Source organism: Vicugna pacos, chromosome 20 (genome assembly GCF_048564905.1).
Source record: "Vicugna pacos chromosome 20, VicPac4, whole genome shotgun sequence".
In the NCBI taxonomy this organism is placed as follows: domain Eukaryota; kingdom Metazoa; phylum Chordata; class Mammalia; order Artiodactyla; family Camelidae; genus Vicugna; species Vicugna pacos.
In genome coordinates this window covers 40,236,665-40,260,470 of record NC_133006.1, presented here as the reverse complement: position 1 = coordinate 40,260,470, position 23,806 = coordinate 40,236,665, and the positions used below count along the sequence as shown (strand labels likewise).

At 48.6% G+C, this 23,806-nt stretch overlaps 1 protein-coding gene and 1 long non-coding RNA gene across 3 annotated transcripts in view; one reads left to right on the top strand and one right to left on the bottom strand.

Moving 5' to 3' along the window:
* LY86 (lymphocyte antigen 86) overlaps positions 1-23,806 on the top strand; it is a 47,495-nt gene that overhangs the window by 23,237 nt on the left and 452 nt on the right. The window contains exons 2-5 of one of the 2 annotated variants that reach the window (XM_072945729.1): positions 2,420-2,506; positions 3,739-3,867; positions 19,745-19,797; positions 22,738-23,409. In XM_072945729.1, coding sequence (XP_072801830.1) covers positions 2,420-2,506; positions 3,739-3,867; positions 19,745-19,797; positions 22,738-23,034 — 566 coding nt within the window. In that variant the 3' untranslated portion in view covers positions 23,035-23,409. Of the gene's footprint in view, positions 1-2,419; positions 2,507-3,738; positions 3,868-19,744; positions 19,798-22,737; positions 23,410-23,806 lie in introns of those variants that run through there. The other variant, XM_006198657.4, reaches the window with a different exon arrangement.
* On the bottom strand, positions 1,636-7,529 carry LOC116284446 (uncharacterized). Its single transcript, XR_004194206.2, has 5 exons — positions 6,682-7,529; positions 4,133-4,238; positions 3,704-3,847; positions 2,990-3,220; positions 1,636-1,869 (listed from the first exon to the last, which is right to left on the bottom strand). It is a non-coding gene; the product is annotated as an uncharacterized lncRNA (long non-coding RNA).

Sequence of the window (23,806 nt, the reverse complement as noted above, 5' to 3'; positions counted from 1 at the left end):
TCTCTGAGCTGAAATAAACCCTGGGAGGCACGAGATGTTCATGGGAAAGTAGCAGGAGCCTAAGAGAAAACGGCTTTTCCCCCCAATAAAACCAGTGCCCGGGCCAGAGAGGGTTCGCTCGCGCGGGGGCGCGCCTGGGTCAGACGTGCAAGGCTGAACCCCGGTGATCGTCCCCACGGCAGACGCCGCTGACAGCCGTGCATCCGCCAGCTCTACCACGCGGGCGAGTAAATTGTCTGGGACCCTCACGTTGACAGACGCGAGCGCGTAGCTGAGCATAAATGGAGGCCAGTTATGAAACAGAACGACCAGATGCCACATGCCTGCATGCAGAATATTCCAGGCACTCTCACAAATCAAATAATCAACAAAAAACGTCTTCAAGTCTCTACTTTGGGAACGCCTCTGCACAATACTGGACGGCAAATTTTTATTTACTTGTTTTTAAGTCTGGGTTTGAATCTTGGCTCTGCCACTTTCTAGTTCTTGAACCTGGGTAAGTTATCCCCAACTCTCTTGAGCTGAGAAATGAGGAAAGTCATCCTGTCTCTGATGACTGGCATTCGCGCCAACATTCTGGGTCCAGTCCGGAACTCAGAGACCGTGTCAGTTAATTTAACAGAGAACATTTAACACAGGGAATTGTGGTGGTAAGAGGACCAGAAAGGCAAAAACAAAAAGGGTGCTGAGTATAATGAAAAAGAATATGAAAAGGAATATATATATATATGTATATGTATATGTATAACTGAATCACTATGCTGTACACTGGAAATTAACACAACATTGTAAACTGACATTTAAACTTCACTCTAAAAGGTGGGGGGTGGGTGAGGAAGCAGCTACCACCCGAGAGCCATGAGCAGACGACAGAGATTGGGGTTCTTAGAACCTGGAAGTTTGAAAGACAAGCCTGTGGAGCTGAGATGCAGGCTGCCAGGTGGCAGCCCCTGAGGTCTTGTCGTCAGAGAAGCTTAGGGGCCAGTACAGCTGAGCTCAGCTGATTTCAGGAAGGTGCAAAAGAGGGCTGGACACTGGAACCAACTGCCACTGGCAGGGTGATAGGTCATCACCAGGGACACACTTAAGGATGAGTGACTATGTAAGAAGGAGCAAGTCCGTCCCCCCGCTCAGCCTCGGTCTCCCTCCGGCATGTCTCTGGCTGATGGCAGAGGAGAAAGGTCATTGCAGAGAGCCCCCAGCTGCACAGAGCAGAAGCCAGGAGGCTGGATCTGTAGCTGAGAGACCACAGCTTAACACATGGAGCACCCATCCATTCATTCTGTGCATTTGGGGAGAGGTGACTACGCGTCCAAGCGCGAGGCTCTGTGCTGGGCACTGCAGAGCCTGGGGAATTAAGTATGCAGCTCAGTGACTAGCAACATAGACCCTCAGTTCAAGTCAGCTGTCCTCTCTTGGAAACATAAAGGGAAAGGAAAACAAAACAATGGAAACAGAACAAAACCCTGGCTCCTGCCTTTTAGGAGTCCTGTGTTCAGATGAATTATTACGGGACAAGTCAAAGAGCAAAGTACACCGCCGTACATGCTTGTACACGTCAAAAACTATTTCAGGCATGACTGTTTAAAGAATTCAAAGAAGCAAAAGAATACTTGGGGGACTGTCAGGGGAGCCGTCACAAAAAAATAGGAATGAGCAAGACCTTAGTGTTTAGACAATGGCCAGAAGCGCTAAGACCAAGAGAAATGGGAGAAGGCACCTGTGACTTGCCGGAGAACGTGCTGGCTGGAGAGCTTTCGTCGCCACCCAGATCTCCAGGATGGACTCGGCATGTACGGTACGGAAGGTGGGGCCAGCAGAACGTTTCTTGACTCTTCTTCCAAGGCGTCAACGAGCCACTGGAGCTTTCTGAATGAGCAGAAATTACGTGTGAAAAATATTGCCCTGATACCTAACACAGTGCCTTGCAGAAAGTGGAATATTTGGAAAAAATTCCTACGTTGAATGGCATGGGATGGGATGGGATGGGATGGGATCATAAAAGCAGGTCTTCACATTGAAAATCTGTACATATTTTCGTCTGTTTTAATTATACTAATAAATGCTTTGTGAAATGTTTTATGCAATCAGGTTTAAGGCCAACAGTTCAGGAAATAAAAGAACTCAAACAGTCATAAAAGTTTTAACGAGGAAGGATGGAATCCGCCCATCAGGACACTGTGCTTATTTCACAGACCGAGACCTGTCATCAGAAAGGACATGACATGGACTTGGCAGAGCCTGGGGGGTCCGCTGAAAGCCTTAGGGACTACTGCAGGAAAAGAACTGGGCAATGCGTTGTTGAATTCATCTTGGTAATTCATACGGGAAAAAATAACATAATTGGTGTGGATTTTGAATATGAGTTTGCAGAGTATACAGTGTCCTCACACTTGATCTTTTGTTTTCTTCTTGGCAGACCCGTTACAAGATTTTGGCTTTTCTGCTGACCAGTGTTCCAAACAATTAAAACCAAATCTCAACATTAGATTTGGAATCGTTCTGAGTAAGTAAAAATTATTGACATCATATAAAGCATTGCACAACCTCCTCCTGGCCCACACACCCTGTCACTTACATTCACTGCGGTGGCCACTAAACCACTGTTCCCATCACCCTCCAGAATGAGCTATTTCCACGTTCGCTTTCTTCCCTCTCTCTGGGTAATATCCAGATAGAGCAGAATTTTCATTTATTGCTGTGCTTTTGTACTGAAGAGACCCTAGACACTCATTTGAAGACATAAGCACCTGAAATCAGTACATCCAGCAAAAAAAAAGAGCATATTTTGAGCCTAAGTATTGATGTCTGCTCAAGAGAGACCTTTTTGCTTAGTTAGCTCAGCAACAAACAAGTCTACTTCCTACCAGCAGCTTTGCATGATTTGATCCCCCTAATCGCTCACATAAGTTCCTAAACCTCGACAGCGGCCCGGACGTGGAAGAGCGCCTCCCTCCTCCCGCATTGATGCGCTAGTGTGCTTTCTGACCGTGTGCTTCCGTGCGGTCATGCCGTTACAGTCAGTGTGTTGCTGTGGCTCGTAGACGATCCCCTTTCTAACACCGTGGCATCAGAGCCAGAGCAGAAGGACTTAAAAGCCTGAACACGTGGAGTCATTCTAGAGAAACGGAGGGCCCACTCCCGGAGGCCAACACCTCTCATGCATCATTCCAGACCCGGCACAGTATCTGGGTTCCATAGCAGCAGCTCAGTGAATGCTCTGGGAAGAGAAAGAGAGAGAGGAAGGAGAAGTGGAAGGAGGAGTGGGTGGAAAATTAAAGGGAGAGATGGAGACAAAGGCAGAGAGAGTGGGGAGTCAGCCCTGCAGAGCAGCCGGAAGCTTCCTGGCATGACCTCCCGGCATCAGCGGTGGGGGTGGGCAGGCTGGACCACAGCCCCGCCGTCCTCAGGGGAGGCACTCAGACTACGTAGCTGAGGGGCTTCAGAAGCCAGAGGCCAGGGCGTCAGGGCAGGAGTGACAGCAGAGCAACTCCCTGCTCCAAGCCCACGAATTCCATGGAAGGGCCGAGCCTCACACCCAGGCCTGTCCCGGTAACATCACAGTCCCCAGTCGCCTTGCCCAAATGCTTTTACCAAGAAGAGGAGAAAACTGTTCTCCACAGAGCACAGACTGATGGAAATAGAAGTCCCTGGGCTCATGCTTTTATGAACCTGGATGTCTCTGGTGCCCAGCGAAACTCACACTGACAGGAAAGCTGGTCTTCCCTTTCCCTCCAGGAGAGGACATCGAGGAGCTGTTTCTGGACGTCGCTCTCTTCGCCAAAGGCTCATCCATCCTGAAATTCTCCTACCCCGTCTGTGAAGTGGATCTTCCCAAGTTTTCTTTCTGCGGAAGAAAGAAAGGAGGTAAGGTGTCTGTCTGGGGGCTGCGGGCCAAGGCCCAGAGAGACGTGGACCAGAGCTCGCGGCTCAGGTCAGGACACCCAGGAGTCCAGGTTCCGCCCTCACAGGCGGGCAAGCTGAACCTCACTGGTCAGCACAGGGGACATAACAGTGACACACGGCCGGTCCCACGGGGCTGCCTTCCCGGGCGAGTGTGACCATCAAGTGAAAGGTGCATATCGGGTTTACGAACAGAAATTGGTGGTGGTGGGGTCTCGTGAAAAATCACCTGGTGACAGGAAGAACCAGTAGCCTCTCCAAATCCACCGAGATGCGAGGCGTTTCCAGGTTTCTCCTCAGCAGTCTCTTCAGTGGCAGGGTCTCCTTGATGGATTCTGGGGGAAAAATGAAGCTTTCTATCCGTCATTGGTGGTTCCCTTTGAGTCAGTGGCTGAGGGGGACGTTAAGTGTCTAGACTCAAAGTTCAGAAGCATAAAACCCACCAAATTATCTCCTCTTTGTCCAATTCAGTAACCCCCAACCCTCTGCTGTGGGTCCCCTCAAAGAGCACAGGAACCCCTCCTCTGGCCTGTCCCCCTCCACTCCCTCTTGTCCTCACCCGCCATCTTCACCGAGGCCCCGAGTGTCTGTTTATTTAACTAAAACTTGGATCTGATCTGTGCCTGTCCTTCGCCAGGAGCTCTCCTCTTCCCCGTTCCCAGGGTCTCCTCCTGATTGCCATTGGCCAAGGGAGAGCAGACCCTTCACCCCACACCCCAGAGACACCCGCTTCTCTATTTCCACAATCAAGGAAACCATAGCAAAACCACTCAATTGTGCCTTCTGAACGGAGGGCCTAGAAGATTGGGGTCCCCTTCCCACACTAAGGGACACAGACAAAGGAAGTTTGCGCAAGAGAGCGAGGAATGTGAGGGAGTGCAGGCGGGACGAAGCCAGGTGGCCTTGGCTGTGACGTGTGGAGGACAAGCCTCAGCTCAGCCCGCCCTGCCCGCCCTCCTGCCCGCTCCCCGAAGGGTGGCACTCGTAGCGCTGTCACGGACCCGCCATGCTGGCCTATAATCAATCGTTCACTCCCACTTGCCATCCCCAGTAGACTAGGAGCCTCCTGAGGATGGGGCAGGATCATCTCCGTCTTTCCATTTCCAGGATTTTAAATGTGTTGATATGGGGAGTGCTGAGTACAGGACGCCATACAGAGTGAAACAGCTAATGTTATTAAGCCCTCGGACCAGGCGCTGTTCTAAGAGCTTTACGTCCAGTAAGTCATTTACTTCCTGCCCCGAACTTAAGAGTTAGTACTATTCATACTCTAACTTCACGGATGCAGAACCCGAGACACAGAGAGCTTTAGGACCTGTGCCATCCCAGAGCTGGTGACAAACCCACAGCTCACACCCAGGCAGGCCAACCCCAGAGCCCAGGGTCTGAGCTTCTAAGGAATGAATGAGCAAAAGGACAAACGACGAAATGAATGAACGTGCCTTCTGACCAGGAGTTTATTTAAAATTATCCTTTAAGAACTCTTTCTGGCCAGTGATCTGACTTGGTTTCAATTCAGGACATTTAAAAATTCCTAGCTAACCTACCACAGAATGATTAGTCAGGTTTCCTCTCTCGCCTTACTGGAAATACTTCTGATTAATTGACTGCATTCGCGTCTCTCCCCCCACGGGGAACTCTTGATGAGTTGGTCACTATTTGACCTTCTCTACCTGCCGTTAGCCGTGCCTGTCCCAACCTCCTCGCCCACTGTCAGTCTCCTTCCCTTCTCCCCTCGCCTTCCTTCCTCCAACACTAAGTCCCTCCTCTGTGCCAGCACCTGGGGGAGCCTGAAGATGATCCAAGAACAGTTTCTGCCTTCAAGGACATTCGTGATGGGCAAGAAGAGATTAGAGACTCAAAAACAACTCCCCCAGGTTGCATTAAAGAGGCATAAAATGCCAAGGAGACTGGAAGAGCACAGCTCATTCCCAGTGGATTCAACCTGTTGGAGCATGGGCAATCTGGACGATGTAATAGAGAACTGCTTTCCTGATTGCCTTCTGGTTATTTAAAAGCCTGTTAGAGGCTGTATATAAAATAACATCATAACGCTGATGGTCTGTGAGCATTCCTGACTTTACAGAACGTTTAGGAGGAACTCAAAGCATCTTAAGCTGCTAATTAAACCACAAACCCAACAAGAAAGATAGACAACTTGGTAGGCTGCCACCTCTAGTTGGCATCTACTGTCCTATCTCCTGTCTTTGGCTTATCTTTCAAATTTTCCCCCCAAATAAGTATTCTTGAACCCAAACGTGGAAACAGGTGGGCTCTGAAGTACCACCTTGTTGGTAAGAAAGGACACACACTGGGCTGCCCTTCACTCCTTCCTGCTGCTCCCGGGACCGAGTCTCCCTCCCGACCCGCTGGGTGAGGGAAACGGCTTCTCACTGGTCCCCTGCCTCCCCACTGCTGCCAGGGTGGTCTTCTCACATACGGATCTGATCATGTCACCCACCTTCCCCAGAGTCCCAAGCGCCCCCATCCCTACGGAACAAAGTCTAAGTCCTTTAGGGACCAAAGACTGTCACAAATTTGACTCTACCCTGCATCTAGACACATCCTGCCCCACGTGCGTCATTTGCCACTGTCTGACCACACCCTGTGTTTTCACACATGACGTGCCAGTGGTCCCTTAGCCTCGACAGCCTGCTCCCCTTTGTCTTCCACCCAGACCTAACTCCAGCATCACCTCTTCTCAGAAGCCCTCCTCCAGTCCCCCGCCACATGAATTGCTCCTTCTGGACCCTCTTGGAATATTCCATTCCCACTTACCTCGGCCGGAATTGTATGCCATAGTGTGTGTGTGTGTGTGTCCCTTGAGGGCAGACGCTTCAACTGTGATCCCCTCGAAGGCAGGAATATTTCTGGCTGTCCCTGCAGACTTGACTAAGACAGCCTGGCACAGACGAAAGATGCAGTAAATACTCGTGGTGTTGTATTTGCATACGACGGATTGAATGCAGGTGCACCAGTCCACCTCCAAAGTGACCATCTGATGACACCTGTGCAGACCACAGACGAGGCACATCACATCCTAGCAAACAGTAAAGTATCTTGGTCCTCCAAGTTTAAGAAAACCAAACTTTTTTTTCCCTCTGTGAATGGTTTTGACAGGATTAATAAAAGAGAAGAGCTGTTCCCAGAACTGAAGTGTCCAATTCAGTTCAGCAGCTTGAAAGGCTCGTGTTTATCGTATCCGAATGCTGGGCAGTTCTGAAGCCATTTATTGGCTTCATTGCTGTCGGGTTGATAACAGCACAGGCAGGCTGAGAAGCCGAACTTAGGGAATTGCTAGGAAATTTTAAATAGTATAAAAACGATCTGAAAAGTGATACACAAAGGCCGCATAAACAAATGATTATGGAAATTACATAAGCCGGGAAAAGTAAAATCTTAAATTCGGAGGCTTCTTCTGGGGTTATGTAAGTTTTTTCAGCCCACCCACAAACCTACTGCAGGAATGATTCTATTGAAAAGAAGTGATTCTTTCTAAGACCAGAGGGGAAAACGTGGCGCTGAGGGGAACTGAAGTCAATGCAAACCGAGCACAAGCATGTCACAAGCATGTGACAATGTAAGCAGGAAGCGGGGTCCCTCTGGGGTCGCAGGCCCTTCCTAGAAGAGAAGTGAGGCGACTTGGTGCCCACTGACCGCCCGTCACGGTCTCAGCCGCAGCCGAGCCGTCTGATGTTTGCACAGCATCATTGTGCATTTCTCTGCACCCTACTGGCTGTTCTCCGAGCCAGGTAAAACTGCAGAACAGGCCAGGCTTAGTGAGACAGTGTGAATACGAAATGTCGTTTCCTCTTCTTCTGCATCTTCCTCCGTCTCCTCTAAGGCAACAGCACGCTGGATTGGAAGGCCCAGTGATGCTCGTGTGGCGTTATCATTTACGATGCGATGGGTAACTCTGGGGAAACGGCCTATACGTCCGATTGTAGGGAAGTGGCCGGGCAGACCACTGTTCAGCCAAATAAAGGTACAATATGCTGTGCTTTGAAGTGAGGTTGAAGGAGACTATTAAAGTACAGGAAAATACACTCATAATAATATTGTTAAGTGACAAAGAAGCTGCTATAAACGAAGGCTCACTATTGGATCCTGTTTTTACTGAAATGTGTGTAAGTGTGCACGCCCAGGAAAACGCCGAGATCGAACGCTCTTAGGAGCTTAATCGCGAGGACCTGTAAATGGTGGCGCTGCAGAGCTTTATTTCCGTCCCCTTGGAAATCTCTTTTGCTTTTATAATCAATGTACAAGGTTACTCTTTCCAATCTTAGTTGATCTTTGTAGGAAAGACGAAGGAGGATGAATTCTTTTCCCTCTGTAAATAAGTTTTCACAAAAGGAATCATAACCTACTTATTACTCAATGACTTTTGGAATTAAGCAAAATCTGAACCCAAGTGTTGCATGGAATGTCAAGGGATCGTGTGATGTCCACTCTGAGCTCTGTCCGTGGGTGCCCGTGGCCCCCTTTACCAGCTGTGGGTTCACTGAGCAGGGACTAAACAGGCCCCCGTCTTGCTTCCTACTCTGTCACTGCTCCCTCGTTCCTTTCTCTACTCTCGGCATCAAGTCATATAGATGCATTTGCTTTCTTTGATCTTGATGCTTTCAAACTTGCTCTGCCAATTTTTAAGACTGAACTGGCATTCAGCTGAATGTCCTTAATGACCACAACCAGTTACTAACCCTGAGGAGGGAAGCTTCAGCAAACCGCCTTAATACTCAACTTCTAACAGTGATGCCAGTAGAATCTGCATGTGGTTAGACAGCTTTGGTCGGGTCCACAGTCATGGACCGCCCTTACCCCACTGCATCTCAATCTTGGTTGCACATTCATTAGATTCATGCTGTTTTATGTGGAGGCCACAGGCCACATGTGGCTACTTGGCCACGGAAACATAGCCAGTCCAAATGGAGATGTGCTGTAAAGGTAGAATACACACTGGACTTCAAAGGTTTGATCTGAAAAAAGAAAGCAGCACATTTCAATCGCTGTTGTCTTGGGTACATGTTGAAATGATAATGTTTGGGATATACTGAGTGAAATAAAACATATCATTAATATATCACTTATTAATTATCAACAATAAAACGATATTTAACATTGTTAAAATTAACTTCACCTTCTTCAACGTGGCTACTGAAAGATGTAAAATTACACGTGGGATTCTCACTGTATTTCGTTAGGACAGTGCTACATTATAACATCCCCTTCAAATTTTTGAAGATCCTAAAACTCCATACCCCAGACCAATGAAATCAGAATCTCTGGGATTAGCATCCAAGCCAGGTGGTTTCAGCCAAGACTGAGGTTAAAGGACAGCCTTTGCTGAAACCTTGGCCCCAGGCAGGGACTGGACTGCACAACAGCAACCAGCGTCCTTCTAGCATGTGAGGTGCGCTAGGGGCTTTCCAGGCACCTTATGAGTATTAACTAACTAATTTGCATCAACATTTTGAAGTATAGAAACTACCTTCATTAACCTCACGTTAACGGATGAGGAAATTGAGTCCCAGAGAGGTGAAGTAAGTTACCCTAGGTCACACAGCCAGCAGGCTAGGGAGTTGGGACCTGGTCTAAACCCATCTGCTACATACCTTCTTTGAACACAAAGAAACTCTGCCGGAGTAGACAGATGTATAACTCATTTCAGCCCCCTACCAGGACTAGAGAAAAGATTTTAAATGCATGACCAAATTACAGGAATCAAACAATCATCTTTGGGTGTAACCAGCCACTACATAAGGCCGTGTTTCTCAAAGTGTGGTCCCCAGACCGGCAACGTCGGCATCATCTTGGGAAAATGTTAGAGTCGCACGTTTTTGGTCCTCACCCAGAGCCAGTGAACTAGAAACTCTGGGCTGGGGCTTAGCGCCCTATGTTAACAAGCCCTTAGGTCACCGGTCAGCAACCTTTTCTGCAAAGGGCAAGACAGCAGACATTCAGGCTTTGCAGACCATGTGTCTCTCCCACAACCACTCACCAACGCTGTTGGAGCGTGAAATGACCACAGACAACGTGGAAATGAATGGGCGTGGATGTGTCCCAGTAAAACTTTATTTATGGACACTATTACCTGAAATGAAATATTCCACATAAGTTTTCCACAACGTGAAATATTATTCTTCTTTTGAGTTTTTTCCTACCCTTTAAAAATGTAAAATCCATGCTTAGCTCACAGCTGCTCAAAGCAGGCACTGGGTGGGATTTGGCCCATGTGCTGGAACTCACCAGCCCTGCCCCAGGTGCCTCTGTAGCAGACTTACCTTTGGGAAAGACGGCTGTGAAGCCAGTCAGAATTCAGGGCTCTTCATCAGATCTGTGAACACACGTACCCTCTGGCTTTCATTACAGTGAACACCAACCTAAGGTTCGGGATAAAATTCAGATCCAGGCTTCTCAGGAAAATATAACAACTTGACTTTGACTCTGCTTTGGCACATGCCAACAAATTAGATTTGGGACAAAGAGAGGGGACTTAGCACAGAGATGGATGGTGGGAAGAAAGAGCACCTGATGGAACGTGTACCCCACTGTTCACAGTAATGCTATTTACAACAGCCAAGGCATGGAAACAACCTAAATGTCCATCGACAGATGCCTGGATAAAGAAGCCATGGTATATTACAATGGAACACTACTCAGCCATAAAAAAGAATAAAATAATGCCATTTGCAGCAAGTGAAGTCAGCCAGAAAGAAAAAGAAAAATACCATATGATATCACTCACATGTGGAATCTTAAAAAAAAAAAGACACAAATGAACTTATTTACAAAACAGAAACAGACTCACAGGCATAGAAAACAAACTTATGGTTACCGGGGGAAAAGGGGATAGGAAGGGATAAACGGGGTTGAAGATTTGCAGATACTAACTACTACACATAAAATAGACAAACAAGTTTCCTCTGTGCTGCACAGGGAACTATACTCAATATCTTGTAGTAACCTATAATGAGGAAAAATATGAAAAGGCATATATATATATGTATGTATGTGTAAGACTGAGACATTATGCTATGCACCAGAAATTGACACAACATTGTAAACTGACTATAGTTCAATTTTTTAAAACATGGGGAAAAACATAGATCTGAGAGAGAAAGGAAGGAAGGAAGGAAGAAAAGAAAGAGAAAATTGAAGATCACCTGATGAATAAGCCAGGGAGCAGGGCTCCTCCCCTCCCCACGGCTGCCACCTGCAGGCTGGGGCAGAGCCCTTTCCTTCTGGAAGACTTTTTAATCCCTGCTTCTCACTTACTTCATCCACGAAACGGGAGTAACCAGAATACTTTATTGGAAGACTAAATAAGAAATAACAACAGTAATAGTGAGATACATTTAAAATTTAGTCCACCACTGTTTTTCTGTAGCATCTGGAAAGCTTGTAATGAAAATAAATATGACAATGACACCACTGGAAGCTGAGAAGTCCTTAAGTCAAAGACATAACGCTCCCTGGTTTATCTTTTGCATAAATCGGAACTTACCTACTTTGTTTGTCCAGAGTGGGGAATACTTCATGATTAGGTGAATTTCAGCGTACGGCAAAGAGGATCTGCTGAGAGCTGGTTTTCAAGCCTGCCATGGCAGTGCCCGCCGGGCAGGTGGTACCCCTGACAGCGCCTAAGGGATTCTGCTCTGAATCTCACTGATCTCACACCTACAAATGAGACAAGGTGGAAGTGCAGTGGGTACTCATTGTGGCCGCCTGTCCTCCACCCCTTCATTCACTTGGGCGTTTCCCATCTGCCCTGGTTCACACTGAGCACGTGCGCCTGGCCATCCTCCGCGATCAGTCATTGTCAAGGATTCCCCGAGCATCAGTCTTTGCAGACGCTTCTCAGCCTCACTGTCTGCAACTATTTAAACTTCGGTCTGAACAGTGCTATCTGGATCAGCAATTCACTTTTTGGCAGCTCGAGTTCCTTAGACTTCACTATCTCTGTTTCTAAATGCTCCTTTTCACAGGTCTAAGAAATGGAGGAAATTTGGAAATTGCCTAGATTTGGAAATTTTTCCATAAACAATGCTTTCCACAAAATGCCTTCTACCTTGCAGCGCTGTAGTAGAAGACAGGGCAAAAAAGCACCTTCCAGGCAAGTGATGCCTAGAAGTTCCACCATTAATCTCTGCCCACGACCCGACAGCCTCCGACAAGCACGCTGTTTTGCATTCACCGCACACGTGGTAACAAATGCAGGTCCGGGAACGCGCTCACTGATTTCTGCTGTAAAAGAAGGGGAGGAAGCGGCTTTATCTGAGGCCTCCAGTTTAAAACGCATCTTCTCTGGGGTAGCAGCCCTGCCTGTTCTCTTCCGTTCGATTTCCTTGCCGTTGCAGACCTCCTGTGTCTCCAAGTTGCTTGGCTTCAGGCTTTCTGCTCGGCTGGCCCTGTGCTCCTTCTCAGTCTCTCCCCAGTCCCGGCTTCTGGGCCTGTCCTTCACCCACCACAGCTAACAGCCCAGGGACAAGGCGGCGCAGGTGGGGACTAGTGCATCTTGCTTCCACTTCCTATGCTGAGTCAATAGCTCCAAGGAGGGAGTGGTTCTCCATGGTTCTCCGCCACCTGGGAAACTGCAGTTTGTCTGCCATCCTCACCCCCGCTGTCACTTTATAACTGCAGGCGGCTGCTGCCCAAACCGCTATCTCTCTATGAATTTCCTGCTCCCTGCTTCGCCGCGCCGCCGGGCTGCCTTGGAGAGCACGGACCAGTATCACCCGGAGGATTTGTCCAACCGCAGATTGCAGGATCAACCCGCAGCTTCCCAGCCAGCATGCTTGGGGGTGGGGAGGAGCCTGAGAATGTGCATCCCCAGGTGAGGCCAAAGATGCTGGTCCGGGGACCACAGCTTGGCAACCACAAGCCTAGTTATGAGTAAGCACAGGGTTGGAAGCCAGACTTACAGAGAGCTGGACCTTTACTGTCACTTCAGTTATGTGACTTCCGGCAAACTACTCAATCTCTCTGAGCCTCAGTTTCCACATCTGTATGACAAGGAAGATACTTCATGGCATTGCTATAAGGATAAAGCCGGCGGGGTGGGGGGTAAAGTTCAAAGTGGCTAGAGCTCATGCTCAGCATGCACGAGGTCCTGGGTTCAATCCCCAGTCCCTCAAATAAACCTAGTTACCTCCCTCCCCCCACCCAAAAAAGAAACAACTAAATTGGGCTGCTCTCTGCAAAGCCCTTGGAACAGAGCCCAGCACACAGTAAGCACTGCAGAAGTGATCAATGGTTACTACTTCACGCAGCTGATTAGGGGGTTCTCAAGGAAGGGCTCTGAGCCCCTGAAGTCATCAATCTCAGAGTGGAACCTGCATTTCAACCAGGCCTGGAGGCGTGGTGGAGCCTCGGAGCCTTAGACGTTTAAGAGCTGCTCCTCAGGGGTAGCAGGAACCTGACTTCGGTGCGAGCTGTGTACCCTCTGGCGGCTGACCAGGCCAAGCCGAGACTCCGTGGCCCCCTCGCGCCTCTGGGGAGAGAGTCTCATCTGCGTTTCTCATGAAACTGGAAATCTGAAGCACCAGCCACTCAGCCACCTGCCTTTTCTCTCTTCATGTTTTAGTCTTTGTCTGCACACTTCAAGCAGCTGTGGGTTTCCCGCTTGTGATGGCCGGGCAGGTGCCGCTGCTGCAAATTCATGGAGCATCAACAGCAACAGTGATTTCTTCTCATATGAGCAGAAAATGCCACCCTTGAACTGCAAAAAAAGACAAAGAGGAAGAGGAAGAAGGAGGAGGAGAAATAATTATCCCTCTAGAGTGAGTACCAGCAATGACCAAGAGAAAGAGGACTTTTTTTAAGAAAGGAAAGGAAGGAAGTGAGAGAGAAGAAAGGAAGGATGGAAGGAAGGAAGGAAGGAAGGAAGGAAGGAAGGAAGGAAGGAGCGAGCCTGTTAAGGAATCCTTTGCCCTGGGAGCTTTCCCTCCACCTTCAAACTGAAGTCTTTTTGTAAATGAGCCAAGAATGTGTTGAACCCCTCCTTTGACACTCGTCAGTTCTTTATTTTTGTTGAGCCCCGCTATTGAGACCAACAATGGCCTAAGACCAAAGCATTTTTAATTTTCTAAAACAATACAGGATCCTTTACAAATTTACAATACAGGATCCAGTTGTGGAATTTCATAAATCTGGCTGAAGGACTCACACTTCTGTACAATAATCGTTTAGGAAGTTAATTGAGCAGGCCGATCCCCACCCCCGGGTACCACTTCAAACCTCTGGCCAGGCTTGCCGGTGTTTGCATTTTAGTAAACATCCCGAGAGCCCTGCCGGTTGGGCCTGGGCCTCCAGTCTGAGAAAGGTCACCCTTCGTGCTGTCTATTTCATTATTTCCAATCACAGAGCACTTCCCTGTGGCTACCGCGGGTTTCTAAAGATCAGCTCAGTTTCTTCTTTCTTTCCTCCTATCACCATCTTCTTCATTTCCATCTCTGGGAACCCAATCAGCCCACCAATTCACAACTTGTATTTTGAGAATCGTATTAAGTGTTTATCTACAGAAATCCAGAAATAGGTTGGTAGGGGGAAAAAAAAAACTTAAATCCTCCTTCCTCTCTCATTGCCAGAAGTTATATATTTCACAGAGGAGACTTGGGCAGCAAAGACAGAAAGCTCTTGTAGGAAAAATAAAGTTGAAGGAAATTATTTCACCTTCTGGGCTGCAATTTCTCATCCACGACTTAATAATTGGCCCTGTCCAGTGTAGCAGCCACTAGTCACATGTGGTTATTGAACACCAGAAACGTGAACAGTCCAAAGAGAGATGTGCTCTAAGTGTAGAGCAGGCACCAAGTTTTGAAGACTTTGTATAAAAAATAGCATGAAAAAATTTTAAATATCTCATTAATACAGTTTGTATTGGGTCTACATTGAAATTATATTCTTAATATTTGGGTTAATATACATGGATTTTTAAATTAATTTCACTTGTTTCTTTTTCCTTTTTTTTTCAACTGTGCTCCTAGAAAACACAAATTAGAAATGTGGTTCACATTGTATTTCTATTAGATAGTGCGGACCAAAAAGTACACTGTCCAATATGGTAGCCACTCGTCATCAGTGGCAACTTAAATCATTTACATTTAAATTAAATTAAAAATTCAGCCACACTTGCCACATTTCAAATTCTGAGTGGCCACATGTGGACTGCAGCTGCCATGTTTAATGATGCAGACACAGAACATTCTCATCTTTGCAGAATGCTCTCCTGCACATCCACATCGCTGACCTAGTAGTTTCTATATTGCTTTAAATATTTTTAACTCTCTGTCTTGAGTTTAGTTGTATGAATTTATATTGGAAATTTCACCCTCTAGCCCGGTGGGGCCCCACGGGACTGGAGAAATTAGAGAAAGCAGAGTCGGTGAGAGCCGGTCAGAGCCTGGGAGGTGAGGGGCAGTGCCCGAGCCTCCCCAGTGGCCACATTTGGTGCCTTTAAGGAAACATCCAAAGGCAGAGATGAGGCTTTTAGTCGGCCTGAAATGGTCTCTCCCTTATCTCTTTCTCCTGGGACAACTGCCCACAGCAGCCCCTGTACAGGGGTATCCCAGACCCTCACTCCCTCCTACTCACTGGAGGACAGGATGCGGGCTGTGTCCTAGTTCAGCACTGCGCCCCAGCCTCCAGGGCTCCAATGTGAGTAAAAAAATGATGATTTAAAAAATCTTTGTTCTGGGTGGGGAGGTACAGCTTAGTGGTAGAGAGTATGCCTAGCATGCATGAGGTCTTGGGTTCAACCCCCAGTACCTCCATTATAAATAAATAAATAAATAAATAAATAAATAAATAAATAAATAAATAAATAAAAACAAGCAAACAAGCCTAATACCCACCCTCCCAAAAAAGCACCCTTTGTTCTGAACATGCTAATCAGCCTATTTATGATCAACTGTAACTCAGTATTCTTACACTGTCAAAGACCCTACTGACGCTTAAACACTGATAGCGTTTTTGTAATAAACTTGAAAGAATGGAGGGGATTCCTGTAAAATACTAGCAAGGTCTAGGAAGTGGCGCAATTCCGCGTAATGGAATCCACACACTCAGCGAGCACTTCCTTCCGGGCCAGCATCTGAGCTGGTGACTGAGCACAAGATGCTGGAGGGCAGGATGCAGCCCCCGGCCTCACGCTGGTCTAAACCTAAACCCTTAGGGATCTTTTATTACCACAATTTAAAAGTGCATTTCTTCTCTCAGAAGACACTAGGCACCAAGCACACAAAGATCTGGGTCTAAAAAATAAAGACGATTGGCAGAAAAGACTTCATGTGTTCAGAAGCAGGAAGGTGAATTTTTTTTAATCTACTGCACATGAAAAACTGATCAAGATTCCAAGCGAAGGAAAGGAGGAAGCGGGTACAGATACACTGGGGCTCTTTTTATAGTACTGGAGTGTGAGGATGTTAATTAAAGGAATCTCAGAATCGGAGATGATCTGAAAAAGGAAGGAGTGAGAATTTAATTTTAGGTGTTGTTTCATCAGGTTAAAAAAAAAAAAAAGACAGTTTCATGAGTTACTTGTGGAAATTCTCAGGAACTTCATGGGCCCCCAGAAAAGCTCCAGTTGAAACTGTAAAGTGAAGGAGTTCATGACAGTTTCTCGTCCCAGTAAAGGACCTTAACAGTGAGGCACAAGTGAGCAAAGCTCAGGACGTTAAAAGAACGTAACAAAATGTTGGGGATCATCTGACTGGTATTCTTTTTGAAGAATGAGCAGCACTCATCCACTTTTTAAAACAGAAGCTAAAAATAAAAACCAAGACACCAGCAGAACTTGGCCGTTGTGCACACTGGCTCAGGAAAAAGGTCTCCAAACCCAGCCTCGGTGTGGTTCCCAGTATCCCACGTGAGCCTTCATCACATCACTGGCCTTCACGTCTGCTGAATAACTGTACAACAAGCAACTGGGGACCCCATTCTTCTCTGCGGGCTTACCTGCAACCTCTCTAGTCCCCTTCATGCCCTGCAGGGGAGGCATTCCTGTTTCTGTCTGGCAGATGCAGAAGCTGAATCACAGGACGGTTAAGCAAATCGTCCACCAGCACTTAGTAGGAGAGCTGGGTCCTGAACCCATCGGTCTGCCTCCAGGTCAAGCCGTTTGCACTGTACCCCTTAGGACAGCAAGTAGAAGCATGAAGTGGGCATAAGATGCATCCGAGGGAATCCAGCCAGACCTGTGGACGGGCACACTCACTCTGCTTCAAAGCTAGACGCACCCCGTGCCCTGAGAGCCAGCTGGAGTGACTTTGACTGGTCCATACCCATGGCAACCACAGTCCTTGAGCTGCAGGTGGCAGAAACCTACTCCAGCCAACAAAAGCAACGGGATTTTCTTGAAAGTCTACCTCGGAGTCACAGAAGGCTGCAAGGCAGAGAGTGGACAGGTCTAGACTGGACAGCTGAAATGAAGAATATCTGGGTCTTGGGTCTCTTTGTCCTTCTGCTCAGACTGTCCTAGCGTGGGTCAGAGCATCCACTAGGGAAGAGAGAACAGATTATTTTGTTGCTGGTGGTTAGGTCCTTGTCTCACTGCAGAAAGAATTCAGAGACAAGACACGGAGGTTAAGAAAGTAAAGTGAGGACTTATTAAAGGATGGATAGTACACTCTCACGGCGGGAGCGACAGGCTTAGGCGAGCAGCCACGCTGAGTTTCTTTGGCAAGCTGGTTACATAGGGTGTAAAAATGAATGCGTGTAATATTCATTGGGGAGGGAAGGGACTGGGGTCTTATTCCCAGATTTCCATCCCAGCTCCACCTTCCAGTGGGGAGGAGGGATTTTTGTCCTTATTGAGTCTGGATCGGAAGTGTTACAGCCTTGGTGCATGATGGGTACTTCAAATCTGCAAGGCTAATTTTATTATAATGAGGCCATGAGCAAATTTACACTCGGACACTAGAGATTTCTGCCTTTCCCCACGTTTCTTTGTCTGACTCCAGGACACCTGTCACCCCAAAATGTGTGATTTCTTATCAGCCCCGAGGTTCCTGCTTTTCTGTCTGCCCAAAGATCCCTGTTGTTCACATGATGTATGGCCTTCTGCCATTTGGCCTGGGCCCCCCTTTCTCTGCTCATATCTAGCTCTCTCTCTGCTCTGACAACTTCCTTAAAAGAAACCATGTGCTGGTAGCTGGGCCTCCGTGTCCCACAACCCCAGGGGGTCCATTCATACGGACTGTAACATGAACAGTCGGCCCTGGGTCGTAGGACACACCAGGACCACAGGCAGCACCCCCGCACGGCTGATCTTTTAGGCACACCGCCCACACGCTCCGCTTACTCCTCACACAGTCAGCTCTCTAGCCGGATGCTGTGTCTTCCCCAGCTGCCCTGGGAGAACCCTAAGTATACATCCAGGACTATAAGACTTCTGCTTCTGATACCACATCACACAGAGCAACAGTTTCCAGTGAACCTCTTGCTTATACCCACAACCAAACATATGTTTCTTTTTAACAATGAATGGATCAGTATATTGAGAGCAATGAACTTCCATCTGGCACCCACCATGTTTTTGTGTTATCCCCGCAAGGTACTAGGGAGTGACCACCGGCAGGAAGGGTAGCTACGTTAAGGATATGGGCATTTAACAGACGCCAAAGGCTACACTGAGAGCAGGTCTCCTGGTAGAAGTTCAGGTCTCAGCTGGCTCCAGGGAGGCCTTTTTAAAGGAGATTATCCTTGTGCCCCTGGTATCGTTCCACGTGAGCGGCTGCTTGGGCACCAGCCACAGAGCCCCCGGCCCCGCCCCTTTAACTGGGGAGAGTTTGGTCTGTCTCCAAATATTAACTGAGCATCTGTTAAGTGTCAGGTGCTGTGTGAGGCAGGAAGTCGCTGTACCAGTAAGAGAGCCCAGTACCCAGCGCCATCCGTAAACCAATGAGCATCTGTTCTCCGGCATCCTCCTCCTCTGTCCCTCCGCCCTCATCACCAGATTGGCTGCTCCGAATGGCTCCTTCCCTCATCCAGGCTCCTGTGTCAGCACACCCCAGGCCTGCATCCTTCCAGCGGGAAGTGGATTACAGTAGCAGGAGCAAAAGGAAGTTGGTTGGCAGGCCTGCATCCCGGCTCTGGACCTCTGCTCATTCGATAACTTCATTCAATAACTATACGTTGCACCCCTGCTCTGCGTTAGACTCTGGGCAGTGGGAGCCTCTATGGCACATTTCTGTCCTTACCTTACACAGACTCTCAGCTGCATCAACACAGTTGATCCAGTGCTTTCCAGACATTGTTATTAGTGCTTTATGTTGATGAACTTTCTTTATTCTTCACAGCTGTTTTTGTCATTATTATACCCATCTTAAAAATGAGGAACCTGTGGAGGGAGGGTTTAGCTCAGTGGTAGAGCGCATGCTAGCATGCATGAGGTCCTGGTTCAGGCTCCAGTACCTCCATTAAATAAATAAAGCTAATCCCCACCCCACCCCACCCCACCCCTCCGACCGCCACCAATAAAAAAAAAAAAAAAGGAAAGTGAGCACAAAGAGATAGTAACTGTCCAAGGGCAGTCAGCCACTGGAAGCGGTCTTAGGATTTAGCCTCTTCCAGCCCAGCGCCAGCCTGGCCTCTTGGCCATCACTCCACCTGCCTAACTCCCATTACCTGCGTGTCTCCTTCCAGCACTTTTTAGGACCGAGATGCATTCTCGCTGCATGGTTTCCGTACCATCAGTCTCCTCATTAGAACACCTGCAACGTGAGGACTGACACCTTCTCGTCCATCGCTGGCTCCCCAGGGCACAGTGGGCACAGATAATAGAGTGAATCACTTTTGTCTTAAATGATTGAGTGACATTATGTGTGTTTTGTCTCTTTTCCAGAGCAGATTTATTATGCCGGCCCTGTCAATAATCCTGGATTCAAAATTCCCGTGGTAAGATTTTGCTTTTCTGTTTTTTGTTCCTTAATTATTGTATTGAGCAGTTTCTTGAAGGAGGAGATGCAGAAGAGGAGGAGGGCGGGAGAGAGAGGAGAACAGAGGAGGAAGAGGAGAAGGCGGGAATTAAACTGACATCTCAGAACTTTCGTGTTGGCCAGCACTAAGGAGACCCTTTCTCAGCGAAGCTGCCCCCTCATCTTGGGCACTAATGCTTGACATGTGGGTTTTGGCGTTTCGGTATTTAACACTTTTGTCCTGCAGCATCCTCTGGGAAGACACCTCCCACTGAGGAGGATGCCAGTGGCCTGTCCTGCGGGATGTCTGGGGGACCTCCAGGTGGCTAGAGCTGTTGGGGGCGGGGCGAGGGAGGCAGCCAGCGGGAAGCTGGCTTTCCTCTAGTATTGTGAAACTTTCTGTCTTGAGCTCCAATCTGACTGGGGTTGCCAGATGAAATTCAGGACACCCTGGTAAATTTGAATTTCTGATAAACAGCAACTACATGTTTGTACAAATATGACACAGCTAATATGGTTCAGAGAAAAAAAAGAAAAACACAGCCGGGAAAGCCTAAAGGTCCCTTAGTTACTGTCCTTGCACAGTGTTCACCAACTAAATGAAATGCCCACGACTTGCACATGGACCAGGGAGGCCCACAGGTAAGGTACACTTTTCCACTAATTCCTTTTTACTCAACATACTGTGACTTTAGGAAACAGCTGAATTCCAGCAGGTCCGACATAAGCTGTCCATTTTCCACATGCTGCTTCTGAGGCCACCCTGTGGAACAACAGCAGAAGGGTCACCAAAATGTGACAATTTTAACTATTTGGTTTTCAGCTCCATTCTTTCAATCTTTCAAAACCTGTGTGTGAGTCTAGAAAAGTATTTCCTTCATAAAGAATCTGCTGAACTTTGTTTCATTCCTCTATATGCTTCCTTTCTGTCCCAGCCTCTGGGGTCTCCTGTTTAAAGCCATCAAGTCTCCAGGCGGTCTTGGGCTCTGCGCTGGCGCTGCTCTGACAGCTGGGAGGTGTCCAGCCTTCCCTTCCTTCTCTGAGTCCTCCTCCACAGACTCTTCAGGAGAATATGACAGTTTTGCAAACCCTCTTCCCGTCTAGGATGTGAGGCTGAGTGTCTTCCAGTGAGATTTTTCTTTAAATCTTTGCCATTTGAATGCTTTTTCTTTCCCCCTTTTCCTTTGGACCCCCTCCACCCCCCGGCTGGAGAGCGACTTAAAATTTGCAAATAACTGATTTTGTCTTGCACTACTGACTTGATTTTTAAAAACAGTTATCCTTAGCAACTGCTCTGAAACAGAGGGGAAAGAAGTTAGAGTCTCAGGATCCCTTTGAAAGAAAAGTAGCAGAGATGTCAAGAGCTGTACTGCAACCACCCAGGATGCTTGGGTGAGTCCACTGCCTGCCTCCGAAGACCACCAGCAGGGCTCCCTGGGATGCGGCCCAATGTGAGGCCGAGACGGTGGCCAGCTCGCCTGGCCCCGGGCCTGCTTGTTTAAACATCTGCAGACGCTCTCTGCCTGGCCCTCCTATCTCTTCCTCTTCTGAGGCCGGGGCCTGGGAGGCAGAAATCCGGCCAGCCCTGACCCTGCCCCAGGCAGGCCTGACAAGGGACAGAACTGGAGGGGACACATGTGACCTGTCACATATGCAGCAGAGACAGCTGGAGGCCTTAAGCCTAACTTGGGCTCCCACGCTGGCCCAAGACCAGCTCAGTCAGCCCAGAGGCTCCGGGCTGACAGCCAGCCTGCCAGGCTCGGAGACTTTGCTTCCTAATATGGGACAGAAATGGTGCAAAGACTTCTGGTTTTAAAAGACCTACCCGGGATCGCTCCCCACTCCTCCCACCAAATCCCCCGAGATGAGCTCTGTGCCAATTCCATCCCCGCGCAGCCACAGACTTTCCTGCGCAGCAGCCAGTCTGCAGGGCCTTGGTATTATTTTCTTTTAACAACACAGCCGGCCCCTTGGTTGAAGTCCTGCCTGCAGCAGGCATCCGCCTGTGACGGCTGCATTCTGACTTCGAATTCAGAGGCCCTTTGGGCACCCAAAGCGCACGGACAACTTGCAGGTACAGCCCGAACTCAGCCTCAGTGCCGAGGGCACAACTCCTAAGTCGCAAAGCCAGGACTCTCCTCAGCTGCAGAAAGGCCACTGCACTCTGCCCATTGTCCCTCCCCTGTCCCCCTTGTCCTTCTAGCTTGTCCCTCCTCCTGCCTGCAGACGGGCACCATTGCCTGAATCCTCTTGCCCCTTAAACCAGAGTACATATACCTTCTAATTCGTAATCCAGAACCCCTTCCTGATAAAGCAATGATGAAAACTTAAGTTGCTTTTCAGTAATTTTGCGTGGTGTGCACTTCAACACACAGGGAAGTGGTTAAAAGCAATCACAGACACAGGCAATCTATAAGGAAAAAGAATACGAAAACGAATCTATATGCACATGTATGGCTGAAACATTACGCTGTACACCAGAAATTGACACACTGTAAACTGACCATACTTCAATTTTCTTTTAAAAAGTAAATGATGGTGATAATGGGGATGGTGATGATGAAACACCGTCAGATGCAAATGGGAGCTGGTCTTTACTCAGAATTAATTCTCTAACTTTTACACTGTGGGTTGAAGTCCTAACACTGCCTCTGAAATCACAGCCGCTTGATACTTGAGCAGACTCACGGGAGCCTAGACCGTCATAGAATCTTCGGGGTGAGGGGTGCCTTAGGTCACTCTCATGAACCCCCACACCCAAGACGCCATCAGTGTTGGGGAACCCGCTTGCTCCTGGACCTCTGCTAATTGCTGGAAAGTTCTCTTCTGACAAAAACCACTTGTCGTGCAACATCTACCCAGTGGTCTGATTTAGCCCTTCCCTCCGGCTTATGCAGATTGAACCCCTTTCCTTCCCCAGGTGACAGGCTCGTCAAAGATGCTCCAGGAGTTTCTTGAGCGTCCTCTGCCCTGCTTACCGCTACCTCCACCACCCAGAGTGTTTCTCCAGAGAGTCTGCAGACACGACAGCCCCGCGTGGCCGGTGGGGCTGGACAGGGCTTCAGCGATGAGCAACACAGACGTGGCTCAGCCCTGGGTTCCTCCTGCAGATCCACATGCAGCCTGGCTGCAGCCACTCACCATGGACCAAGGGAGTCCTCTGCGGACTGTCATGGCCAGAAAGGGAAAACCTAAAAGGCAGGGATTCTTTTCCTAGGAGTGCGCTTTGGTTTCATGCAGTTGAATCTGGCTCTCTCAGCTGACTTCTCCATCTCAGCAAATGACATTTTAGCCTTCTTGCTACTCAGGCCAGAACATTTGGAGTCATCGTTAACCCATCTCTTTCCCACCCTCATGGGTTTCCCCAGTAAATCACATTGGCTCTTCCTTCAAAATCTATCCAGATTCCCACCCCTCTCCCCATCCCCACTGCCCTCTCCAAACCTTCGCCATCTCCCACCTGCCTTGTTACTGCCACCGCCTCGTCCCTGGTCCTAGTCCTTCCTGCCTCTCCCCTGCAGTCTCTTCCCAGCAAAGAGCCAGAGGGCCCCTGTGGACAGAAGAGGCCACTCCTTAGCGAGGAAGCAGCAACCCCACCACGGGGAGCGAGGGCCTCCCCGACCTCATCCCCTCTCCCCATGGGTTCCTCTCCCTGTAGACCCATCAGCCTCCTCACTGTCCCTGCAATGAGGGGCCGCCAACCCCTAGGCAGTGTGGAATGCTCCCGCATCCCCTTCAGGTTTGCTCAAAGGTCACCTTCTCAGGGGACCTGCCTTCGCCACCCTAGTTAAAACTGCAAACCAGCACCAGCCCCCCACCACCCCCTGGGCCACCCAGCATCCCCACCCGCCCCTTCCCTGTGGGACGTCCAACTGAAATGTGAGATGTTCATCTGGGCTGTCTCTCCCAGCGAGCCTGGGAGCCCCCAGGGGTGTGGATCATCCCCCGAGGCTAGAGCAGAGCCTGCGTGTGGCAGAGCTGCACACCAC